This window comes from Taeniopygia guttata, chromosome 4 (genome assembly GCF_048771995.1).
Source record: "Taeniopygia guttata chromosome 4, bTaeGut7.mat, whole genome shotgun sequence".
NCBI lineage: Eukaryota > Metazoa > Chordata > Aves > Passeriformes > Estrildidae > Taeniopygia > Taeniopygia guttata.
This window is the reverse complement of record NC_133028.1, coordinates 27,498,115-27,521,404: the sequence shown is the minus strand read 5'-3', so window position 1 is coordinate 27,521,404 and position 23,290 is coordinate 27,498,115. Positions and strand designations below refer to the sequence as shown.

General features: G+C 36.6%; 2 protein-coding genes across 18 annotated transcripts in view; one reads left to right on the top strand and one right to left on the bottom strand.

Moving 5' to 3' along the window:
• The first annotated feature begins 407 nt into the window (after positions 1-407).
• Positions 408-18,105, top strand: AASDH (aminoadipate-semialdehyde dehydrogenase). Of its 4 annotated transcripts, XM_012573522.5 has the most exons (14): positions 408-637; positions 2,540-2,660; positions 3,351-3,691; positions 4,445-4,637; positions 6,868-7,109; positions 8,403-8,509; positions 8,973-9,145; positions 9,666-9,858; positions 10,378-10,496; positions 11,819-12,656; positions 13,740-13,903; positions 14,467-14,592; positions 15,818-15,949; positions 16,994-18,105. In XM_012573522.5, the coding sequence occupies exons 1-14, from the start codon at positions 408-410 to the stop codon at positions 17,390-17,392; spliced, it is 3,378 nt and encodes a 1,125-aa protein (XP_012428976.5). In that variant the 3' UTR covers positions 17,393-18,105. The 4 variants fall into 4 exon arrangements, with proteins under 4 accessions (XP_012428976.5, XP_072784301.1, XP_072784300.1 ...); XM_072928200.1 differs by lacking the exon at positions 2,540-2,660 and having other exon boundaries at positions 511-637; positions 3,351-3,461; XM_072928199.1 differs by lacking the exon at positions 2,540-2,660 and having other exon boundaries at positions 511-637.
• Positions 18,106-18,379: 274 nt separating this feature from the next.
• Positions 18,380-23,290, bottom strand: part of CRACD (capping protein inhibiting regulator of actin dynamics) — a 127,459-nt gene continuing 122,548 nt past the window's right edge. For all 14 annotated transcript variants that reach the window (XM_072928198.1, XM_072928190.1, XM_072928194.1 and 11 more), the window contains one exon: positions 18,380-21,223. In XM_072928198.1, the coding sequence (XP_072784299.1) occupies positions 21,063-21,223 (161 nt within the window). In that variant the 3' untranslated portion in view covers positions 18,380-21,062. The remainder of the gene's footprint in view (positions 21,224-23,290) is intronic.

Sequence of the window (23,290 nt, the reverse complement as noted above, 5' to 3'; positions counted from 1 at the left end):
GCTTGGCAGGAGGGCTGGCGGGGCAGAAACGGGCACAAGCACAGTGCCCCAAAAGTTCACGTGTTGGGTGTTTCTGCTTGTGAAGGAAGGAGTCATATTTTACAATTCCATTGAAAGAGTTATTAATTAATTGTGTTAATGAATTCATCAATTCAGCGATGCCCAGCTTTAAAAATGAAAGTAATGGTGAGGAACTACTTCAGTACAAGTCAAGAATCCAGCTTTGCACCTTTTGCAGTCTAAGTTGTGGTAGAGCTGTGTGTGCTCTGCCATGGACCTTTTTGGGTTTTTTTCCTCCTTCCTGGTAGCGTTTTGTGTGCCTCTGTATCCCGACTGAAGTGCTGCGAGCGAGGCGGTGTCGGTGCAGCGCTCTGTGGCTGTGCGGGGAGCGGAGCGGAGCGGGCGCGATGCTGCTGCAGGAGCTGGTGGCCCGCGCCGCCGCCCTGCACCGGCACCGGGCAGCGGTTTGCTTCGATCGGTGCCGGGGGGAGCCGCCAGCGGTCCGCACCTACGCCACGGTGCTCGGGCTTGCCGCGGAGCTGACAGCTTTCCTGCAAAAGCACTGTGACCGCCGAGGCAGCTGTGAAATAGGCCTTTACTGCTATCCAGGAATAAACCTGCCGTCTTGGATCTTAGGGTAATGGTTTGAATGTTTGCACTTTGTGTTGGCTTTTTAGAGGTCATCTCTGTTAAAGCAAATTTTACAGTTTGCTTGTATTTTTAACAACAACAAAAATGTAGTAATAGCATAGCAGAGCAGTGTGGGTGCTGGAGCCTTGCATCATTTAGGGGAAAAAATGGCAATATGACAACCTTTTGAAAACCCATTGCTGAAATATTTCTGAATCTTAAGTCTTAAAGCTGTAAACTGTCTGTAACTGCGTCCCTTCTTTAAAAGTGATTTAGCATGTTTATAGAAACACAACAAAATTAATGACTAGTATATTTATTCTGCTTGTTTAAAACTGGAAGTTTTAAATCTGGCAGAAAACATCTATTGAGAAAAGGACTGTGCAGATTTTTTTTTATAGTCTTTCTGGCAATAAAAAAATATGTTCTGAATGCAAATTCCATGATTTAAGCTAGATGAACATACATTTAATGTTCCATTATGAAAATTACAGAAAGAAGTAATGAGCATTGTAACACTAAAGTAGTATTGATTAACTGATGGCTAGGAAGTTGAAATGCTTGTGATCTCAACACTCATGTTAATCCATAAATTTTTAAAATCCTGTTTCTGTGGAGGGATTCTAATGTTTGTATCCTTTATATAGGTATCTTTTTTATTCGTAGCATTTATGATGGAATAGACAATCAAAAGATCACAAGCTGGTTTTTTCCAGCTGATGAATACAGCAGCAGTTGTGCTTCCTGGGGGCATGGCCTGTGTCAGTATTTTCCTGTTGTTCACAACTGATGTAAGATACAGAATGGCACCAGAAGAGGTACCACAGCGGAGTATAAGGATTTCAGTGGAGTGAGCAAGCAGTGTAGTCACAAGCCTCCCACAAGCACTGAGGAACTTTCTCACCAGTCAGGAAATGCTTCTGCCCCAGTGCAGGAGGTTGCTCTGAGATGTTGTGCAGGCACCATCCCAGAGGCATTGAGAACCTGACTGGATAAAGACCTGAACAGCCTGGTCTGGTGTCACAGCTGGCTCTGCCTGAGCAGGAGGTTGAACTCAGCATACCGAGGTCCCTTGCTGTCTGATTTGTCCCGTATCCCAATGCAGGACAGGTTTAAGTGCTTACTGGCACAGGTGGCTGTAGGAGCATGCGGGATGCTGCTGTTCCCACGCCTCTTCAGGACCTTGGCACTACTGCAGTGACAAGCCACTTGCACAGGGAGGAAGTATAATAAATAAATTATACATATAGTACAGGACATACGTACAGTACAGAACTCAACAGCAGAGCAGATGTGAAGAGTTTTGGGGATGGTTCATACTTCAGTTGCTGCATAGTCGCTTTGGTTTTCCTGACAGTGGCGAGTTCGGCGCTTGTGCTTATCAGGGAGCGCCGCTGCAGGCAGGGACCGCGGGCACCGGGACTGGGAGCCCCTCCGCCTGCCTTAGGAAAGGCATCCCAGTGCCTGCTTAGGTTTTCTTACGCTGCGTTCGTTGCACTCGTAGGAAAGGGTTTTCAGCATGCAGGCTTTTGTTGCTTTTTTAGAATACGTTTATACGTGTTGTATGTGGGTAAGTGGAAAGGTTATATTTATGTTTCTAGTCAATATCAGAAGGTTTTAAAATGTGCTGCTGTTGATATCAGTGATAGCTTTTGTCATCACTGACTTGCTTGGCCTGAAATAATATTGAATGTTTTCATCTAGCTTTAATTTTTTCCCTTGCTGTAACAGACCAAAAGTCAACACTGATTTTCATCCTACTTTGTTACCAACAAGATCTTTAAAAGTCATGTTATGACTACATTTTCTAGCTCAGGCAACTGTAAAGGTATGAAAGAAATTTTAGCAAAATGTGAGAGGATTTTCTTATTTTTTTTATTGTTTTAAAACATTTGTTGTGTTTTATTAGAATCCTTCAAGTTCCAGCTGCCTATTCACCTATTGATCCAGATGCACCACCAACGATATCCACTTACTTCATGAAAAAAAGCAACCTTCAGTATATTCTTGTTGAGAATGACAAAATAAATGTAAGTGTCAGGCTCCTATAGGAAGCATTAAAGGGCAATTTAGACCTGTAGATCTGCAAATTGAAATCTGTTTTAATAAGCTTGGATGGAACGCATTTGTTTTTACATGGCAAAAGGTTGTCTTTCTTATTCAGAAAGGAACATCTTTAAAATCAGAAGTACAAAATGTTTCTCTCTTCTTCAAAACAATTGCCTTCTTTCCTGTTACACTGTTCAGGCAACGTTTTTGGGCATTGATATTGGAAGACTTTTCCAGACTTGTTTGTTTATATGTCCATGCCAAGAGTTGGAAATCTGCAGTAGTTAAAAAACCTCCTGCATTTCATACTTGAGTTTCTCTTTGTCTAACTCATCCCAAATCTTACACGCTCATTCATTGCAAAAGGAATAGACAAGTTACAATTCAGATTCCTTGGTCTTCTGCAGCATTTTTTTTTTTTTTATATTTTCAGTTTCTTTTTTCCATTTGCTCAGGTAACTTTATTTTGCATTTATGAAGCCTGTTTTCACTATATTTAATTTATAGAAATACATGAGCTTATAACTGTCTGATGTGTGTCCTCCAAAAGTAAAGGTATGAAGAATCACACCTTGTTTGTATGAAATGCTGTTTTCTATTTCATTGCATGCAGTAGAACAACAACAGTACCTCCTGAGTTCCACATTTGAATTGTTCATTTTCTCTTGCAGAAATTCCAGATGTCCCATGCTGGCTGTTTCTACCACAATTCCTCTGCCATAGAACATATTGGTTTAACTCTCTTCCAAGTGAGCTCAAGCAACTCTGATTTCAGTTCAGAAGTAGGCGATATGAAAAGTAAATGTGAACCTTTCAAAGCTGTGGGTAACTCACAGCCAGAATATACCATTTGCCGAGATCAAACGGAAGTAAAAACATCAGAAGCAGGATACAAGGACGGTGGCCAGAAAGACACTTTAGCATATGTCTTGCATACATCAGGAACTACAGGGATCCCCAAAATAGTCAGAGTGCCTCATAAATGTATAGTGCCTAATATTCAGCATCTTAAGTAAGTGTGGTTTTCAGTTTTCCTTTCAAATGTGATGGTTTTAGGATTTTTTTTTAATACTTCAGAGGAGTGTACACAGGGGTTTTGCTGACAGCTTTGCTTCTTCCTCCTTATCCACCTTTGTGGGTTTTTTTTTGCTTTTATTTCCAAGTGGAATCATATAACATTTTATTTCTTATCAATTTCATACTTAAATTGTGCTTTGCCTTCATTTTTGAGGGCAGTGCTTCAAATAGTGCTTTGTTGCTCTAAGTTTTGTATTGTCATCTGGCTTGTGGTTTAAAAGAAATAGACAACAAAATTAATCATTTGTTTACAGTTATATTTACTGTTTTCTGTAGTTCTTAAGTCATAATTCCTTTTTAGGTTACCCAGGTTTCTTCTTTTTCATTTCATATTAAAAAATATCTATTATGGAATATACAATATTTTTCCTGTCTTGTCTTTTCCTTTCTTCTTTGCTTTTTCTTTCTTTATATTTATCCTTTTTTAATGAGCTTCTGTCAGTTGAAATATGCCTTTCAGTGAACTCTGTTGGTGTGTAATATGGTGGGTATCTTCATAAAAAAACATCACTAGTGAAATGAACAGTTACAGTCCAGGAGCTCTTGTTCAAATTACATGTCTGCATATTCAGAGCCCTTAAGATCTGAGCTTTGCTAATGCATTTATTTCGTGCTTTCATTCTTTTAGTTGGAAAGGGTTTTTCGACTGCATGCAACAGATTTGTAATTCCTAGCTTTCTTGTTTTAGATCCATATTTGAGATCACACAGGATGATGTACTATTCCTGGCATCTCCTCTCACATTTGACCCATCTGTGGTTGAATTGTTCATGGCTCTGACAAGTGGAGCCTCTATTCTTGTCGTACCAAACACCATTAAAATGATGCCCATGGAGCTCTCTGCTGCTCTGTTTCACCACCATCATGTGACAGTGTTGCAGGTAGGCAAAATCTAAGTGTCTCCAGTGTCTTGCTTCTCACTTTTCACTAATGCTCAAATGATATTGTCATCAGCCTAGAATCTAGTGTTGATAGGACAGGAGTGTTCTTGCTCAAAGGCAATAGCTATCATTTTTGTTGTAGACTGTTAGCTGTCTAGAAAATTGCCATTTGATCAAAACCTCAAACATTTTGTGCCACAAAACACTGAGCTGAAGATTATTTTAAGAAACCTTTACTTATTAAGAATGAATCTGTTAATTAAACTTTTTGTTCTGAAGAATCTGATAATAGAGTAAACCGTTAGAGACATTTTAAGCACTTTTTAATGGACTTGATCTTGGGGTATTTTGTCATAAACAACTTTGAAGTATTAACCCTAGTTTCTGTGCTAACAGTACAACTAACCCAGTGCTATATGTAGGATGATAAAATGCTTGACATTTTTACAATAATGAGAACAAGGTAATAAGTTCTTTCAGATCATGTCACCTGCTTATATAAGGCTTCATGCATCTCTTATGTCTTAGAATAGATATCTCCTATATGATTTCAATTTTAATAGTTTTAAAGTTTGCAAAATTTACTTGAAGCACCCAGCATGGCTGAATAAGCCTGGCCTCTACCTGTAGTCCTGTCCTGTTTCTCTTGTCCTGTCACTTGCTACCTGGGAGAAGAGGCTGACCCCCACCTGGCTCTACCCTCCTTTCAGGCAGTGGTAGAGAGCAAAAAGGTCACCCCTGAGCCTCTTTTTGTCCAGGCTAAACACCCCCAGCTACCTCAGCTGCTCCTTGTAGGATTTATGTTCCAGACCCTGTTCCCCCTATTTTTTTTGGTAAGAATGGTTATAGTTGAGATTGTAAGGTGTAAATTTAAGATTAGAGAGTAGCTGGCTGAAGATTCCACAGCAGGAAAAAATCCAGTAGTTACAAATCTTTTGTAACTATTCTCTGCTTTTACTTTTATTTGTTAGGATTGCTATAAATGGTGTAGCTTATCCTATGATATACAAGTTTCATGATCAGTATAGCTCATTTGCTTTTAGAAAAAAATTGTCTGAGATACTGCTCTCTATGGGTAAGACTTTTTAAGTGTCTTTTAAGACCTTTAAAGATATATTTGTTAAGCTTTTAAAGCAGTAATAGAGGAAGGCAAAATTTCATGAATGAAGATTTTTGAAAATACTTTCTAAGAAAAGTTTTATTTGTTTTCGTTTTTTTTTTTTTTTTTATGATCACTGTCCTAATCTCTGAAGTAAGGGCTTCTCAGCTGAATAATTGACAAAAATGTTCTCCTTACAGCTTAACTAATGGATGAGTAATTTTATGATGTTTCTTTAAAAATAGAAAGACATTACCTTCCCACCTTGTAGTTTTTGAGCAGATTTGAGAAAACCAAAAATAGGAAGGGAAGAGTATAATTTTTTTCCCTTGTTTTGTTGCTAAAATTTCACTAATGTTAAAACCATCCATTGAAAAATTATTGTCATCATCTATTACTAGAAAAAAAGAACCTGTTAAGAAATAATCCCATTAATTGTTCAGTTTTCTTACTAGAAAAGTAGGCAAGAATGAGAGTGAAATGTGCCTGGTAAAATTATATACTGTTTTTTTCCTTTCAGTGAAAGGTTTCTACATCACCGATAGTTTTCGAGAAATAGTTGTTTAAGGAAACTGGTTTGGTTTTGGGGGATTTGGGTTTTATATCTTTTCCCCTGCTTATTTTAGTGAAAGCTTTGAGAAAAACTCATTCTTATAAACTGCTCTATTTACATAAATCAAGGACAACCCAAATCTGACACCCAAGGAATTTTTAGTGTTCTGTATGCACATTAATCAGATGTATAGGTTATATTTTTGCTGTAACATTCTAGAATGAAGGGAAAAAAGACTCAGACTATTACATAGAGAGAATAATGTGTTGCTTTCTGTTTCCAAGTACTTAACATAAGAACTAACGTCCGTATACTTGAGGTAGTAGCTGAGACACAAAAGGGAACGTATTACACACCTGAGTAAAGAAGAAGCTTTGCAGAAGAACATAAATTTATGCTGATAGTACTCATTAAGGGCCTTATAAGAAACAAAATCTCACAAAACGCCATTGTGATGGTTGGTACGTAGATGTTTTTAAGTACATCCATAATACAGCTATGTAGCAGAAGAGAGATACACATACACTGATAAAATATAACAGGTCTTTCTCTTTTTTTTTTTAATATGTATCATTCAGGCAACACCAACACTTCTCAGGAGGTTTGGAGCTCACATTATTAAATCAAGAGTGCTGTCTGCAAATACTTCACTTCGTGTCTTAGCCCTTGGTGGTGAAGCATTTCCTGTACTGAGTCTCTTGAAAAGTTGGAAGCACAAGGAGAACAAAACAAGCATTTTTAATCTCTATGGTATTACTGAAGTGTCAAGCTGGGCCACTTGCTACAAGATTCCTGAGGAGGTTTTTAGTGCTGATTTTAGGTAGGAAAATTCATTGTTCTCAATGGCTTGGCATGTGAATTATGACAATCACCAGAAATAGAACCTCAGTCTCCTGTTGCCAGGGCTACTGAGTCCTTTTGAGTGTTTATACTGGTAGAAATTACATTTGAGTTTATGTAGAAACAGACTAATCCATTATCTCATGAGCCACTACAGCTCCCCCTCCCCTATTTTAGTAGTGTGGGTGAAAGAAATTTGTCCAAAGTGGCTTACCCAAGGTTTCACAGTAATTTTACTTAACCTTCAATAAGTACTTTCTTTTCATAATTTATCACTCTGTTTCTGACTTGTTTGGTTTTTTGGCATTTTTTCTTCATGTTATTTTATAGAGTCGTGAAAGGTGCCTCCCATTACCTCACTGTTTAATTTTGTCTCTGAAATTATTCCCTGGCATAATAATTATACATGCAATTTGAGTTAAATGTGTCCTACAAAACGGGATGGTTTTCACAAATGTTGTGATATATTAACCTGCTGCTTAAACCCTTGAAGACTAAAAATGGTGGATTGTCATGAAGTGTTATTAAATTCTTAGGTAAAACTAATTTTCTGTGAGTTCAAACAAAAAAATGTAATACTTTAAAATAGAAATTGAGCTGGAATCCATACCAAAGTTATTTGAAGTTGCTTTAAGTTTTGCTTTACTGAAGAAAATATATTATTCTATATTCCCACTCAGAAATAGCTTCTATATTCAATAAATGAGGTCCTGCAACTGCTTGAAGAGGCTGGAGAATGAAGGGAAAGGAAGGAGTTGGTCAGTAGTTCAAGAGAAGTCTATAATAAATACATGACATTGAAATTACAGTTTCTTGTATTTCAGTCTTTTCTTAACTGAACATTTTCTAAATCTTTTTTCTAAACTTTTCTTAACTGTACTTATTAAAATAGAGTAAAAGCTCAAATTAGACAAGAAAAATTAGTTAGAAAGCAGTTACAAATGTGTAAATTGGTTGACTTGATGGATGTTTCAATCTGGGAGACTTAAAATTAACTGAAATGATTGGGGTTCTCTCAGGGTATTTCAGGGTCTATTCAGGCCTTATTTTCTGTAGTTCTGTGGGGTTTTCTGGTATATATTAGTGACACCCATGCACACTGATAAGGTTTCTAGTTTCTAATAAATTGATACCTTTTTAAGAAGCATTGGCAGAAAGAAGTCCCAAGCTCTAATGCCAGTCTGTTAAAAATCTACATGATACCTGGTTTCTGGGGCAGTTGTTTTGTGTTCAGAAGAGAAAGACTTCTACTGTTTCTCTCTAATATATTTAGAACAGATTTTCCTATACCTTTGGGGTCACCGCTCCTTGGAACAAAGCTTGATGTCAGAGATGCCAATGGATCTGAAGTTCTTGAAGGCGAGGGACAAATATATATAGGTTATTTTATGTTTCTAATTCTTCTAAGATACTGTTCTTAATTGATTGAGTTTTAATAATATATTCTTTATTTTACTTGATATTTGCCTGTGATTTGCAGATTAATACAACACTTTAAGTTCTGATTGGGCTAGGAGCTTTCTGATAGTATTTTAGGGTGTTGGAATGATGAACAGGAAATTACCATCATTTTATCTGCAGACTATCCCTTCATTATGTTGATGTCTTTTACCCTTCTTGGATTTTGACATTCTCAGCTGAAGTAATTTCTATGTATTAACTGAATTAACTGCATAGTCAAAGTTGTCAAAGTTGTACTTGCAGAAGTTTTGGACGTTGATAATATTTCAATAGTTCTTATAATTCATGGTAAAGTTTGAGAGAATTTGTTAAAACACTCTTTATAATTTTCATTTACAGTTAGCTATTTTAATAGATATGACCACAATCTTTTTTTGTCTAGGTGGTGAAGAGCGAATCTGCTTTCTTGATGATGAAATGACCGTGCCACTGGGTACAATGAGAGAAACCGGGGATTTTGTAAGAGTGAAGAATGCACAGTTGTTCTTCTTGGGTCGAAAAGACAATCAGATTAAACGTCATGGCAAACGTTTTAATATTGAATATCTGCAGCAGGTAAGTGCTCACATCCACAGAGTATGCCACTATGAAAAGGCAGCTATAAGAAACACATTGTTATCATCAGAAATTGGTGTTTGTTTGTTTTCAGATGACTTTTAGGAGTCTGAAGGAATTTAGTGGGTGTATTATAAAATACCTAGTTACATAATTTAGGGAGGAGTTTGTTCTGAGTTTTTGGGAATCTGTTGTATTGTATGGTTTCTTCCAGGAGAAATGAGAACTGTATAAACATCTGAAAAGTACTTAGTATAGTGATTGTTCTACAAGACTGAGTGTCAGACTCCTGGATTATATCTCGTTCATGGCATTTTGGCAAATAATACATATATCTCTGCACTTGTTTTTATGTGAAGTACAAGTTTCAGCTACAAAATAAGTTATTTCATAGGATGTAATGTAGGAATGTGAGAAAAATACAGTTTTTAAATGTGTGCATTTTTTAAGTTTTTTTTTGATTCTGTCACTCTATTGATGAGATGCATTTCAAAACAAGACTAATGGTTTTTAATTACAGATTGCTGAAGATCTTTGCCAGGTAGAAGCTTGTGCAGTTACCTGGTATCAACAAGAAAAGCTTATCCTGTTTGTTATACCCAAAGATGATTTTGAAGAGAGAGAAACACTTAAAGAACTCCAGAAGCATCTACCAACTTATGCAGTCCCTGATGAGATTGTAGTGATTAAAGCTTTGCCTTTAACATCACATGGTAAATGAAGCCATTAAGAACCCTTGCCACTTGTTTTAATGGTATCCATTGGTTTTCTTAATAATTTTTTTATTGACCAAAATCCAGTGTCTGATTCATGCTTTTAGAATATGTACACTAGTAAGTAATGTAATGCCTAGTAAGAAATAATGGCCACGTATTATTATGTTTTCTTGATGATGTTTCTTTTGAGAGTCAAAGTGTAGTGGAAAAATCAATTTAGTTTAACACTACACATTTCTTACCTCAGTTGCTCCAATTGCAGTCTGCAACAGAACCCTCACTTCTGCTGAGGAAAAAACAGGCATTGAAGGTGGGATTATGTGAGAGGGGTAAATTTTCGAAAACCTTACTGGGTTTCATGTAGTTGATCAACTGTGTAAAAAAAATACAGATGCAGTACAGTATGAATAAGGAAATACATACAAGAATACAGTGACTATTTTGGCAGAACAAGTTTTGAAAGTTCTAATACTAAAAGAGCAATGACAAAAAAATGTTCCTTTCTTTTCTACAAAGGCAAAGTTGATATATCTGAGCTGAACAAGATTTACAAGAACCATCTAAACTCCAGAAGGCGTGACAGTAAGCTGAGTGGCGCAGAAGAATTGTGGGAAAGATTGCAGTATTTATGGAAGGTAGTATTTTGAGCTGCCTTTTTATCTTTGCAAGTGGATCATTATGCATGTGTCAGGAATTAAACAGTTTTAAGAAGTATGACTAATGCAACCAGAACATTCTAGCTGCCTATAGATTTAAGCAGGACCACTCCATTCTGTTACTATTCTAATACTTAAACATAGCTGCTTTGCAGTGGCCAAGAGAGAGTCATTTTTGTTTTTCTATCAGATAAAACTGCAGGCTATGAGGTGTAAGCAATTAGCATAGAAAGAATGTAATGTCAGTAGGTTTTTGAATGCTGCTTCACATGCCAAAAGAAGGTATCTCTAAAGAAAACAAGGAACTGCAATATGGACACTTTGTAAAAAATCAGCTGCTGTGTTAGTAGAGTTTCTTATTTCTCAAGATAATTATAAATTGAAGAGTCCTTTTTTTAAATAGATGGCACAGTTACACAACTGTTTTTTGAACTGCCTGTCTGGATTGTTTCTAAATTTCTGTGCTAAAGACTTGTTTTTCAAGGTATTGAAATATGATGCCAAACAGTATTACTTTGTTTTTCAAAGGTAGACTTACAGGTTTCACCTGAAAGTGGGATTAGGTGTGGCCTAGGACTCGAACAAGTAAATGTAGTGTATTTATATGTCTGTGCCAATCCTTGTCACATTAATGGCTATGAAGTGATAACCCAGGGGATTAGTAGTGTCCTAGACCCAGTATGGACAGCAGAAGGTGGCTTCCAAAACCAAAGGGTTTGGATCTGACATCCAGACTTAATAACAAGAGAGTGTGGTAAGAGGAAACACAGTTATTGTTGTTTGTTGTAGTAACAATGCCAAATGCAAAATCTTTCATGAACAGAAGGGCTTATAACTTCAAAAGTAGGAAGGTAAGTAGGTTACTTAAATAATTTAGAAGTAAAAAAGAACAGTTTATATAAGCTTTACTAATAAAATAAAAAGCCTAAACTGATTGTATTGAAGGGCATGTATGTTTTATCTGCAAAGCTGTCATTGATAAATGGTATTGAATATGGCCAATCAATATATAGTACAATTCCCTTTAATTCCTTAGACTGCAGAATTGGAATTGAGCAAGACATTTTGTAGTACAGAATTAATAGTCTCTATTTGTTTGTTCCTCCCCAATTCTTGTTCTGTCAGTCCCTTGGCACTAACATTTTTCAATTATTTTTTACAGAGTAGTTAATTTTATCAGTTGTTCATTCTTAGCAAGACTTCTAGGTGTTCAGGTGGATTCTACCCCACCTGAGGTTTTATATGTGTGACATGGTATAAAACCTGTGGACTGATACCACTTTCCTCTTTTTTTTCTCTAGTCTGTCCTCGGTCTTCCATGTGATTCCACTGGAATTTCTAAAGATGCAGTATTTCTGTACAGTGGTGGAGACTCCCTAAAGGCATTACGATTTTATGAAGAAATTGAGATGTTAGTAGGCAAAGGTGTGCCTGGACTCCTTGAAGTTATTCTCAGCCATTCAATTGAAGAGGTTTACAGACATACTCTTAAAATGCTGTTTGCAGATGAAGAACAATTAATGATCCCTGACAATGTTGTGAAAAGAAAATTAAGAGGAAACAGTGGAGAGGAATTCCATGGAAAATACATTAAACTGACATCTGAAAGAGGGCTTGAGATTGCTTCAGGATTAATTACATTTATTGCACTGAATAGAGGAAATCATTTTTTCTCTATGAATTTTACCAATTCTCCTATGCAGCCCAAAAATACAGTACAGGTAGGAGTGGAACCACTACAGCACCCATCCTTTCTGCATTCCAAGATTCCGGGTGTAATGAAAAGCCATGTGCAAGGGTCTGAACTGGAGAACAGAATTTTAACACTTGAAAACAAGGCAGATGAAAATGACCATTCCTCTGTTCAGCAAATCCATGCAGAATGTAGCCATTCATCAGTAGCAGAGTTGGCCCTGCGTGTGAGGTGGAAGTCAAACACAAGAAAATGTGTTGATGCATCACCACTGGTTATAATACCAGCTAAAGAAGAAGTATCTGCATCTGTGTATGTTGGCTCTCACTCCCATGCAATGCAGGCAATTGATCTAGATTTGGGAGAAATAAAGTGGGAGAAGACCCTTGGAGATCGCATTGAATCTTCTGCCTGTGTATCCATGTGTGGGAATTTCATTGTTGTTGGTATGTCTTTTGTTTCATCCTTCATTTTGAATTCTTTTTTCTGCTAAATGCAAAATGAATGACAGAGAATCACATTTCTTATCTCTGGTTGTCTTCCATCCATCAACTTCCATATCTGCCTCAGAACTAATTTATTGTAAAATAGAAACAGAAGGAAGAAGTAATTTAAGTTTCATGATAACTACAGATGGAGCTTATCTAACATAAACACTTGTGGTTTAGTATATCCTAGTTTATTAATAAGGAATAATCAATGGCTACAATTTCTTTTTTAGTGGTAGATTAAGCTGTGGCATTTAAACTGTTCTTTTTGGTTTTTTTAAAGTATGGAAAGGCAATGCAGTCTTAAAATGTCTTTGTAAATTGATAGAGTTAGAAATTAGTACATGGTACCTCATACGATTTTTCAGAGTTTAGTTATCTCATTTGACTCTTCTTTTTGGAAATGTAAAGAACATGTTTGGATAATTTTTTGGTTTTGTCATATCTATTGTCAGCAGAGTTGCCATTATTTATCTTGGTGTCATCTTTTTTAGCTAATAATCTATGTCAGTGGTTAGCATAGATGTCCAAGTGGTGAGGTTTTTTAATGGAACTCTCATGTTGCCATCTTTTTGTTTGTATTTTGATTGCTGTTCACTCTTGATCATAAAATTGAATATTTCATTAACATGAAGGAATTTCTATGATGACAGTTCGGTTTTCAATAAAAAGCCTATGAATTGTAACACTTTTTCAGAAACAAAACCTACACAAAAGAGGTAATGAAAAATTTTTGTATTCTCCCTTTTCATCAGCTCTCTGTGTTTTCTAATATTGCTGCTGAAAACTTTGATAGAAAGGTAGTGAAATAAGCATATTCCAAATGTAACTTAGAAAAAGCACACAGAACAATCATCTTCAACTGTATCAGCAAAACCTTTGAGCTAAAAACACAGGTAGAGCTTTCAAAAATATTTTGAAACTCTACCTTATGAATAATCTCATTTCTTTCCAGGAGTGATGCAACTAGCAGCATAAATCATACCATAAATGCAAATAATAATTATTCTTTTTTCCCCCATCATGTTTTATTCCACGTAGGTTGTTATGATGGTTTGGTGTATGTGCTTCAAAGCAGTGATGGAGAAATACACTGGACTTTTGTCACAGAAGACACTGTGAAAAGCTCTGCAGTTGTAGACCCTTCCAGTGGACTGGTCTACATTGGATCACATGACCAACATGTGTATGCTTTGGATATTTATGTAAGAACACTGACGGACTTTTATATGTAGAAAATAAATATCCAATTTAGATTCCATTTATACTGCACCAGAGAAATTTCCACTGGTGTTAGTATCTTAGCAGTCCACAATCACACTTCTGAAAGTTAGGTCTGCTGTAAGTGGAGTTAGGATTATGTGACAGTAAACACTTTTAATGGTCTTCTCAGTTGTGGTTCTTGTGCTATCAGTCCTGGCTGAAACCAAAGCTTAAGTTTCTTAGTTATTAAATTCTCCATAGGTGGTTTCAGAGTATGGTGCCTAGCTAGAAATAGAATTGTAGTTTTCAATCTTACATGCTAAATGAGAAGATGGATGCAGATGGGAAATAAAACGGGCAGATACTGCCTTTTCATTAGCTGAATTTATTTTATTTACTGGAAGAGAAAGCCAGTGCCACATTTGTTGCTGTAGATTGTCTTCACTTCTTAACTAGTATTTGCTGAGTACTTGATAATGTTTGACATTCAAAGGTCATTGTAAACATGATGAGCTCTGACTCCAATTGAAAAATTGTTTATTATTCTTTTTTCATGTACTTACAGGAAAAGGTGTGTATATGGAAGTTACACTGCGAAGGTGGAGCTGTGTTTTCATCTCCTTGTCTAAGTTCATTTCCACATCATCTCTATGTTGCTACACTAGGAGGACTATTATTGGCTGTTAACCCAGTATGTACCTTTGTCTCTCGTCCCGATCTCAAGTTTAAATGAAACGAAATGTATTTCTGAAGTTAAGATTGCTATTCCAATGGAAGGGAAGATGATCATATGTTACCATGAAGTATTTTTCACTTGGAGGCATTATAATGACATGCCAGGTTACCATAATACTTCCCATACTTCAGAAATCTGCCTGGTGATAAGGAGGACTGAAGTGATGTGGTTGAATTCAAATGCTGACCATAGGCCAAAGTTGCAGTCAATTGCTTGTCATTCCTGTATCAGTAAAACCAGTGAGTGAGAGCAAGTCTGTAGATTTATTTTGTGCCCCCTCCTCTTTTTGGATTGAAAAAAAAAAAAATATACAGAAATCAGAACAGAATGGAGAAAGAAGCCCCTTCATTCCTCTTACTGCTTGCCTCCCCATATTTAGGAGCTGTCCTTTTAATCTCAGTGTGCAGTTCTTTTCTTTGCACTGGGGAAATGGCATTCTTGATAGATGTGGTGCAATTTCATGGTTTTCTAAGGCATTGTTGGCTTACAGCTGGTCCTTCCTGATAAGAGGAACAGGGGCTTGAAGCGGCTGTTAATGTTTCTGTACTCATACAATGCAGAGCATCAATCCTAATCACCTTTACCTTCCACCCACTACAACTGTCCTCAGCAGTAACCAGTTTACCATTAGAAAACCAGTGTGTGGTTTTGCAAGAGTGGGCTGTTGTTAAAAAAGATATTTTTTTATTCTGTAATCCACAGTAAGAGGTAGTTGAGAAACCCACCTACAAGTGAGACTGTGCCTTCTTATTTTTGTGAATAATCCTAATTCCTGGGGAATGTGCAGGATACAGTAGGAATGCATTGTGACAGTCATAGATAGTGAGTGCAGCATGTCACAGAGTATCAATATAATGTAATTCCAAAGTATCTCTTCTTCATTAGTCCTTGTCACATACTGAGCAGCTGAGAATGAAATAAAAAACTGAATCTGACATTTATTAGAACTACTGCTAATACACTATTAATTATCATTTTTACTTTGCCTACAGTGAGGTAGAAAATTAGGTTTTGATTACATTTTTGGTTTTTGTGGTGTTGTTGTTTTGGTTCAGGGGTTTGGCTTTTTATTCCACACTACATAAGGGCTGGGTCAGGCAGTGATGGGTCAGGAAGGGTGGTTTTGTGCTGTTTCTTACAGTTGTGTTAAGCATCAGATATTCCATGCTGCCACTTACAGGTGACGGGGAGTAAGATTTGGAAAAGCAATCTTGGAAAACCAGTCTTCTCCTCTCCTCACTGCAATGAGGACTATGTCTCTGTTGGGTGTGTGGATGGAAACTTATATTGTTACACTCATTATGGAGAAAAGGTAAAAGTGTTGTTGGGTTTTTTATGTCCATCTCAAAACCCTGAATAAGATACTTTATTAGGACTGTTTTCTGAGGCTCAATGATTGACATATAGCTTTTTGTGAACCAAATAGGAGTGTTTGTTGTTAGAGATAAGAAAGTAGAAAAACTGTTTGCCTAGAGTAGTCCATGCAGTTCATGGCAAAATCACAAACTCAAGTTGCCTGATGCAGTAGGAGAATTTTTAGTTCAGACCTTATACTCAAAGTGAATTGTCAAGTGTAGTGCCAGCAAATAAAATTATTTCATTTGGAGCTTTCCAAACATGTTTTTGGTATTTCTTCTGTAAGATGGTGGTTATTCAGAAGTAAAGGTTTCTTAGAATTTTTATGCATTTGTCAAAAAACTGCCAAATCATAATTCTGGTAAAATATGTGTCAGCCTTCACACTGAATTAAGTGAGAGTATTTTTTTAGTTCCTAAGAGATAAATGTAGTCTGTATCTGGTGTTAAAACAACTGACACCATTCATTTGTTGACCTGAGATGCAGTATACGTGGCAATTCCTGAGCCTTTTCTGATTGTAAAATACATGTTAGTCCATCTGTGCACTGCTCTCTGCTTGCAGCAGTGTTGCAGAACTGATACTCTCTTGAGGAGAGATCTGCACATTGTTAGCTTAAGCAGAGGAAATCCGTGTTACAAAAGGAATATCTGCCTTTCTGGCAAAGAATGGCACATTAACAGGATTTTTGATGTTCATTGCTAATTGAAAAACAGCCCAAGAATATTCTTTTCCCAGATTGGCCATTTTTACATGGGCTTCACCAAAGGTAGTAACTCTTCCCTCTTCCACATTTATTTTATGAGACTTTTATTGCTTATTCTCTGTGTAAAACCTTATTTATAATTTGACAAGAATTTACCAGCTCTCACTGAAATCTAGTATACTTTTGAAATGAAATGCTGTTCTATCAACAGTGAGTCTATTAAAAAATTACAGTTGCTGTAAAACTGATAATGTAAAAAACCTTTGATAATGGGTGATTATGTTCTTTCTCTAGGTTTGGCAATTTTCCACTAATGGGCCGGTGTTTTCATCTCCATGCCTCTCAAGTTTAACTAAGCAAGAAATATTTTTTGGCTCTCATGACTGCTTTATCTACTGCTGTAACATGGAGGGTAATTTACTGTGGAAATTTGAAGCCACTTCAAGTGTATATGGAACACCATTCATTTTCCAAAGTGATGACTTAAATAACAAAATTCTCTTGGCAGCAGTATCTACAGATGGCAAAGTGTGGATCCTGGATGCCAAGAGCGGAACAGCAGAAGGAGTAGATAAGCTTCCAGGCGAGGTTTTCTCTTCGCCCGTAGTATGGGGAACAAAGCTTGTTGTTGGCTGTAGAAATGATTATGTTTATTGTCTAGATCTGTATATAGCAGGAAAAAATAACAGCTGAGATGTTAGGCTGCTTCCTTGTTATTGTTTACGTTTGTAAACTAGGAGCTCACAGGTGCCCTCTACCCCTCTGCCTATTTTGTTATAGGCAAGAGATGCTCCTTGCAGGCTTACCAGGTGGGATTTTGCATCAGGCAGTGTCCAGTGATGGCTGCTCAGCACTTGCCAGGGAGGGGACAAAGTGTGTGAGGAGCCATGTTCCACAGCTTGGCTATCAGGCTTATCTCCAGGGGAGGAGTGTATTGCTTTCTCTGAGTCTCTCCTCGCCTGTGCCTGGCTCTTCCTTGTACCAGACTAGTGTTTGTCTGTCATGATTTCTGTGCCAGGCAAGCTAAACCAAGTTCTTTTTTGAATCTCACTTTTAATTCGATTTCTGGAGACATAACCTGAATTTCATATACCTGGAAGGAGCGACCTGTTTACTACAGTTTGTGCAAACAGAATAGCTCATCTTCTGTGGACCTAAGCCTGTCAATGGCTTAATTAATCTAGCATATATTTAGACTACATTGAAGTCAGTAGGAGTTGCCTCTTGTATTCTGAAGTGGAAATTACACTATAAATATTTATTAAATTTCAGTGACAGGAACAGTATGAGTTCCAAGATGAAGTGTGCACTGCTCAATCAACCACTGTCAAATAATTTTTTATTATATTTGAATGAATACTGTTTACATTGTCTTCACAAGAACTATTAATAAAATGTTGTGCAAATTGGGTTTTGTGTTCTTTAAGACCTTAGAAATAAGTACCAGTGGTCTTGGCAATGCAAATCAAGTACTTGCAATGGCAAAAGTACACTTCACTGAGAGCATTTTCTGAGAGTCTTCTAAAAGAAGTGTAGTAGAAACTCTTACCTTACTTGCTCTCATGAGCCATCTACTTTGAATCCTGTTTAGTATGTAGTACAGGTGTAGCACTGTAAAAAGTTCTGTTTGTAAGGCAAACCTTAACTACATAATTAGCAAAATGAGACAGAGGACATATATAAATGATTAGATAATTCTGACCAGGTTATAGTTTAATAAGAGTTAAAATGACAGTATAATAAACAATTGCACTTTAAAACATTTGAAAAATTAAAAAAGTACACAACAAATACCCCACAATTATACATCTTGTAGTTTTTATACATTACTATATGAACATAGAGGTTAATCATATATAACCTTGTCAAAAGAAATGGTATTTTGTGTTTGTATAAGTTACAAAAAATTGAGACAATATACTACATAGTGGTTTATTCAGTCCTTAAAACATTTTTGCTGTTTTAAACTGGGTAGTAGTGTTTTGGATTTATTTTTACAGATTTCCAATACTTTATCAGAAATGGTTGCAACAAAGCTAAAGCAAAGTGAAACTTCACTTCATTGGTATTTAGTGCAAATCTTTGTTAATTTAACATGAAATGTCACTGTTGCACGTGTACGCTTTAGAAATGTTTCCATCAAGAACTGTACATAGTAGAGTTTCCATTATTACACTAGATACCTTTATGGTTGGAAAAAAACTCTGCTTTGAAGCTTTAGCTTAGGACCATCCTTAATGAAAGCTCTATTCTGTGTGCTATGAATGGATTGTATTGGAAAATTGCATCCTTATGTCATGCACAATAGCACCTAATTTTGCTATGCTTTACAAAATATCAGTATCTTTAATCCTGATTTACTTCACCTTCTCTGCATTTCTACCTGTCTCCCCCTCCCAATAAATAATTGTAAAGATGGATTTCAGGCAGTTTAGTTATTACATATCCATACTGCAGTCAAACAAACTTGGAAAAAATATAAATTTAACTTTAAGATGCACTAATTCCAGGTGCTAGCAGAGCAAAAGGAATTACCGGGCCAATCCTTTCTTCAGTTATTGAAGGCATTAAGTTGGGGTTTTTTTTTCCCAAGCATTTGAGAGCAGCATTGTCTCATTTCTGCTTAAAAGATATTAATTACTTATATTCCTGGTAAAGGTTACTTTAGAGATTCTGGTTTTAAATATGAAACTGAGCAAAACTGATGGCTTAAGACACCCAAGAAAGCTCATCTTGCTGCTGTACAGGTACTTGATCTAACACATCCATTGTGTTTGTGCTACTGTAACCATGATACTGAGCCCCTATCTTCTGTTCAGTGGGAAAGGCTGTACTTGCCAATGATTTTTGCTGAAACTCCTTTTTGATTCTGGGAACAGAGTGTACAACAGGTTTCATTCTGTTTCCTGCATAGTTTAAAACACTCTTTCTCATGCTGCTTACAGCAGTTTGGCTAAAACACTTCCATGAAGCATATGTTGTATCATTCTAGAATGAAGTAATTTCTTTTCATGAAAATGTCTCCCTTTATGATGTTGTAGGCTTAAAGGTTCCTTTGAGCCCTTTGGTTGTAAGAAGGAGACTTTCAATTTTTTTTTAAAGGCTTTCTTGTAAAACAAACTCAGTTGATTTATTTAACTGAGTGATATTTTAAAATGCAGGCCTAGAGATTGCTGTGGGATGTTGAGGATAGTGACGTTTTTATTACGTTTATGGACTTTATCCTTTTTTTGTAAGAGGGAGGGGGTGGACGTTTCAGGTTTAGTTATGTGAAGTAATAAAGTGTTCAATTGCCACACCAGATACCTGAGATGGGGTAAGTAAACTTCTTTTTGAAGTGTTCTGGCTATATTGGTCAAAGTACAGGAAGTTATCTGAACTGCCTGAAGTTGCATGTGGAGTAAAGTCAGGAAGAATGCAGAGTTAAAACTCCTAGAACTCTCACTGACTTCCTTCTCAATTCTCAGTTTACTTCAGTTCTGCCAGTCCTACTCCCGTGGGAACTTACTGAGACAAATTCTGCAGGAATTTGCATTCGCACAGGAGCAGTTTAATTCCAGTCAATTGATTTAAAGTTGTAATCCACAATCACTGTCTCTATGCAGCATAAATATGGCCAAGCATAAACAGTGATGCACTTAAATGTCTAGAAGAAACAGTGAATCCCTGACTTCTTTGTGAGAACTTAATGACATTTGTTTAAAAATTGTGGCTTTTTAAGTAGGATTAATTGTTTTCTTCTTAAAAGTGATGGTATATAGATGTAGTATATTAATCCTGTGATGAAAGAAATTACCTCAGCATTTGGATGGTACCATCACTTCTCATTTGCATGTGGAATAGTGTATTCTGAAGCTCTTCCTTAGGGAAAAAGCTTTCAAATAGCAGGCAGAACTGGCAGTTCATACAGTTTAACATATTTAAATAAATTAAGACTTAAGAGAAGGAAACATGCATCTTTCCTTAATTTCAACAACGAAGTTCTGAAAAAATTTCTGAGATCTCAGACATAGAGATCTAAAATTCCAGAAGTGAATACCAATATAATTTAAGAAGCATCTGAACTCTTATTCTGTTCTGGCCCTTATTATGATACCTGCTAAAACTTACATCCAGTATCTGAGCACTCTTAAGTTTTTGAGAGAGTCTGGCTGTGAGATTTTTGCCATGACGTCCTTTAGCTATTTGTCAAAGCAATGGAATATATGACTTGAGTAGACTTTACAGTGAGCTAGAGCAAAATGGTAATCAGTTCCGTTTTCAGTCCTTCCAATACATGCATTTTCAGTTTTGTCATGTGTAAAAAGCAGAATAAATAAAAGAAAGCAATTAATAGTCAGCAACAGAGATGTAACTTTACAGTTTACTTTATGATCTGTGGACAGTCACTCCAGGCTTTTGCTTTCCTCTTGGCTAAGGCAAGCCAGGCTGGTTCTGTTGACACTGGGTTAGCATCAGGCGTAGAAAATCTCTTGGCCACCTCCTTTGTCACTGGGGTTGATGGAACAGAATCTGAAATTTCCACTTTTTTTATGGGATAGGGAAAGGATAAAAAAACAACATAAGTTGAATCCTGTGCTTTGTTGCAGGATTCTAGAGATTTCATTTTTATGTGACGATATTCTAACACTAGATATTTATTTCCAACACTTTCAGTTAAATCTTACTGTATTTGCAAAATAATTAAGTTAGGAGGAGCTGAGTTTCCTTTTTCAGAGGTGACTCCAAGTAATCTAACTCCCAAAAGGGAAAAAATTTTCAGTCCTTGTAACATCCAAAGAAAGCATTTCCAGTTTGCTAGTCTTACTCTTTAAATAAACTACTTTAATTACATCTGCACCATAGCAAACAATGGGGAATAAAGCTGGGGTTTTTTTTCTCTTTGGTGATGCAGCTGCTGCACACATGTAAACCAAATGTATTCAGTAGTACTTAGATTCCCTCTTCAGAGAAGAAGGTGATCCTATAACTTCCTGCCTCAATTAACCCTGCCTGAAAGACTGTCCTGAAAAAGAAACCTGCTTTCCCAACTGGCTCTTTGCCACATTTTCTTCAAAGTAGTGTAAGACAAACAGCTGTCTCCATAAGAAAATGTGTTTAATAAACAAATTATTTCTAAAAACCAATTTCACAGAGCAGAACCATGGAAGTATTTAGAGGTCAAATGGGAAAATAAATTCTGAGACAGTGAATCCCCTTGAAGGCAATCTGAATAGAAATAAGTCCTGTCTGAAACATATGAAGTAACTTTAAAAATCTTAGTTACAAAATAACTCCTCTCTCATTTCCCCCCAGACCCCCACCCCCCACTTATACATTTTATTTTTTAGGAGACAATTTTTTTTGTTATTAAATGTTCAGATTCCCAATTACTTTTAGTTGCATTTCATTTTGAGGTTTTGAATGTGTATAAAAGCTTTAAAGTTGTGCAGAGGCTTTAAAATTGCATGGATGCAAAAAAAAAAGTTCTATTTTTCTTTTTAGCACATCTTTAATCATATCTCTTTATCTGCAAGTAAATGAACAGTAACAGCAGCAATTTCTGTAGATGGACACTTTGAAAAGCTAATTATTTTAAATACTATGGTAATTTATGCTATTTTAAAGGTCCCACACTCTTATCAGTTCCTGCTGTACAAGTCCTGTTTTGAAATAGACCACCTTTAAGTTGGATGTTTTTTAAAGTCCTTAGAGGAGGACTCAGCAGACTTCCATTTTAAACATGTCCTAGGTTGGTCCTTTGTCTTAAATGCTCTTCTAATTGTGGGAAGCCCAAATCGCTCTTGTTACCCACAAATACTGGTATATATGTGTAGTTGCTAAAGGCTGCCTGGCTCCAAATATAGTCAGTAATCACAGGGAAATTCAATCACTATTTCTTAAGGGCCAATAGAATTTTAGAGTTTGACAGGAATGCTGCAAAGCATGAACATTTTGGACAATTTATGTAAAATCTTAGAATGGTTTGGGTTGGAAAGGACCTTTAAAGGTCATTTGGCCAACCCAAGATGTTCCAAGTGAAGTTCTCTGGGGCATCTGCTTGGGTGTGCAGCTGTAGTGTGAAGATCCAGCTGCTGAGTCAGCTGAATATAGGCAGATGTAGGGGTTTTCAGTCTGGGACAGTCTGTAATGCAGGAGTAGCACTGGTTTAGCCTTTAACAAATCAGTTGAGTCACCTCATTGCTTTCAATAGCTGCATTTCACCATCCTACTCCATTGCTGTAGAGTGGTACTGAATAGATACCGCTGATAGGTGTATTTGCTTTCAAAAATGCTATTTACTTGCACAACTTCTAAAAAGGTTTCTTCAACACCTATCTGCTCAAAGACCTTTTCCCTAGGACTATTGTTAGCTAGAGAAATATATGTAAGTCTGTATTTCAACAATCACCTCATGCCACCCCAAATATTATGCCCTTCGGGGAAGTATTTATTTTGATTTGCCTGAGATGGCTTCAGCTTAACTGAAGTGACAGATAAAGCACTAGGTTCTGGTTTCAACCTACCATGCCAAATATTTGACTGGGAGGGAGAAGTCCTAGATGCAAAGTAACAGGCTGCCTTCAACTGAATTGATTATATTTTGCATTT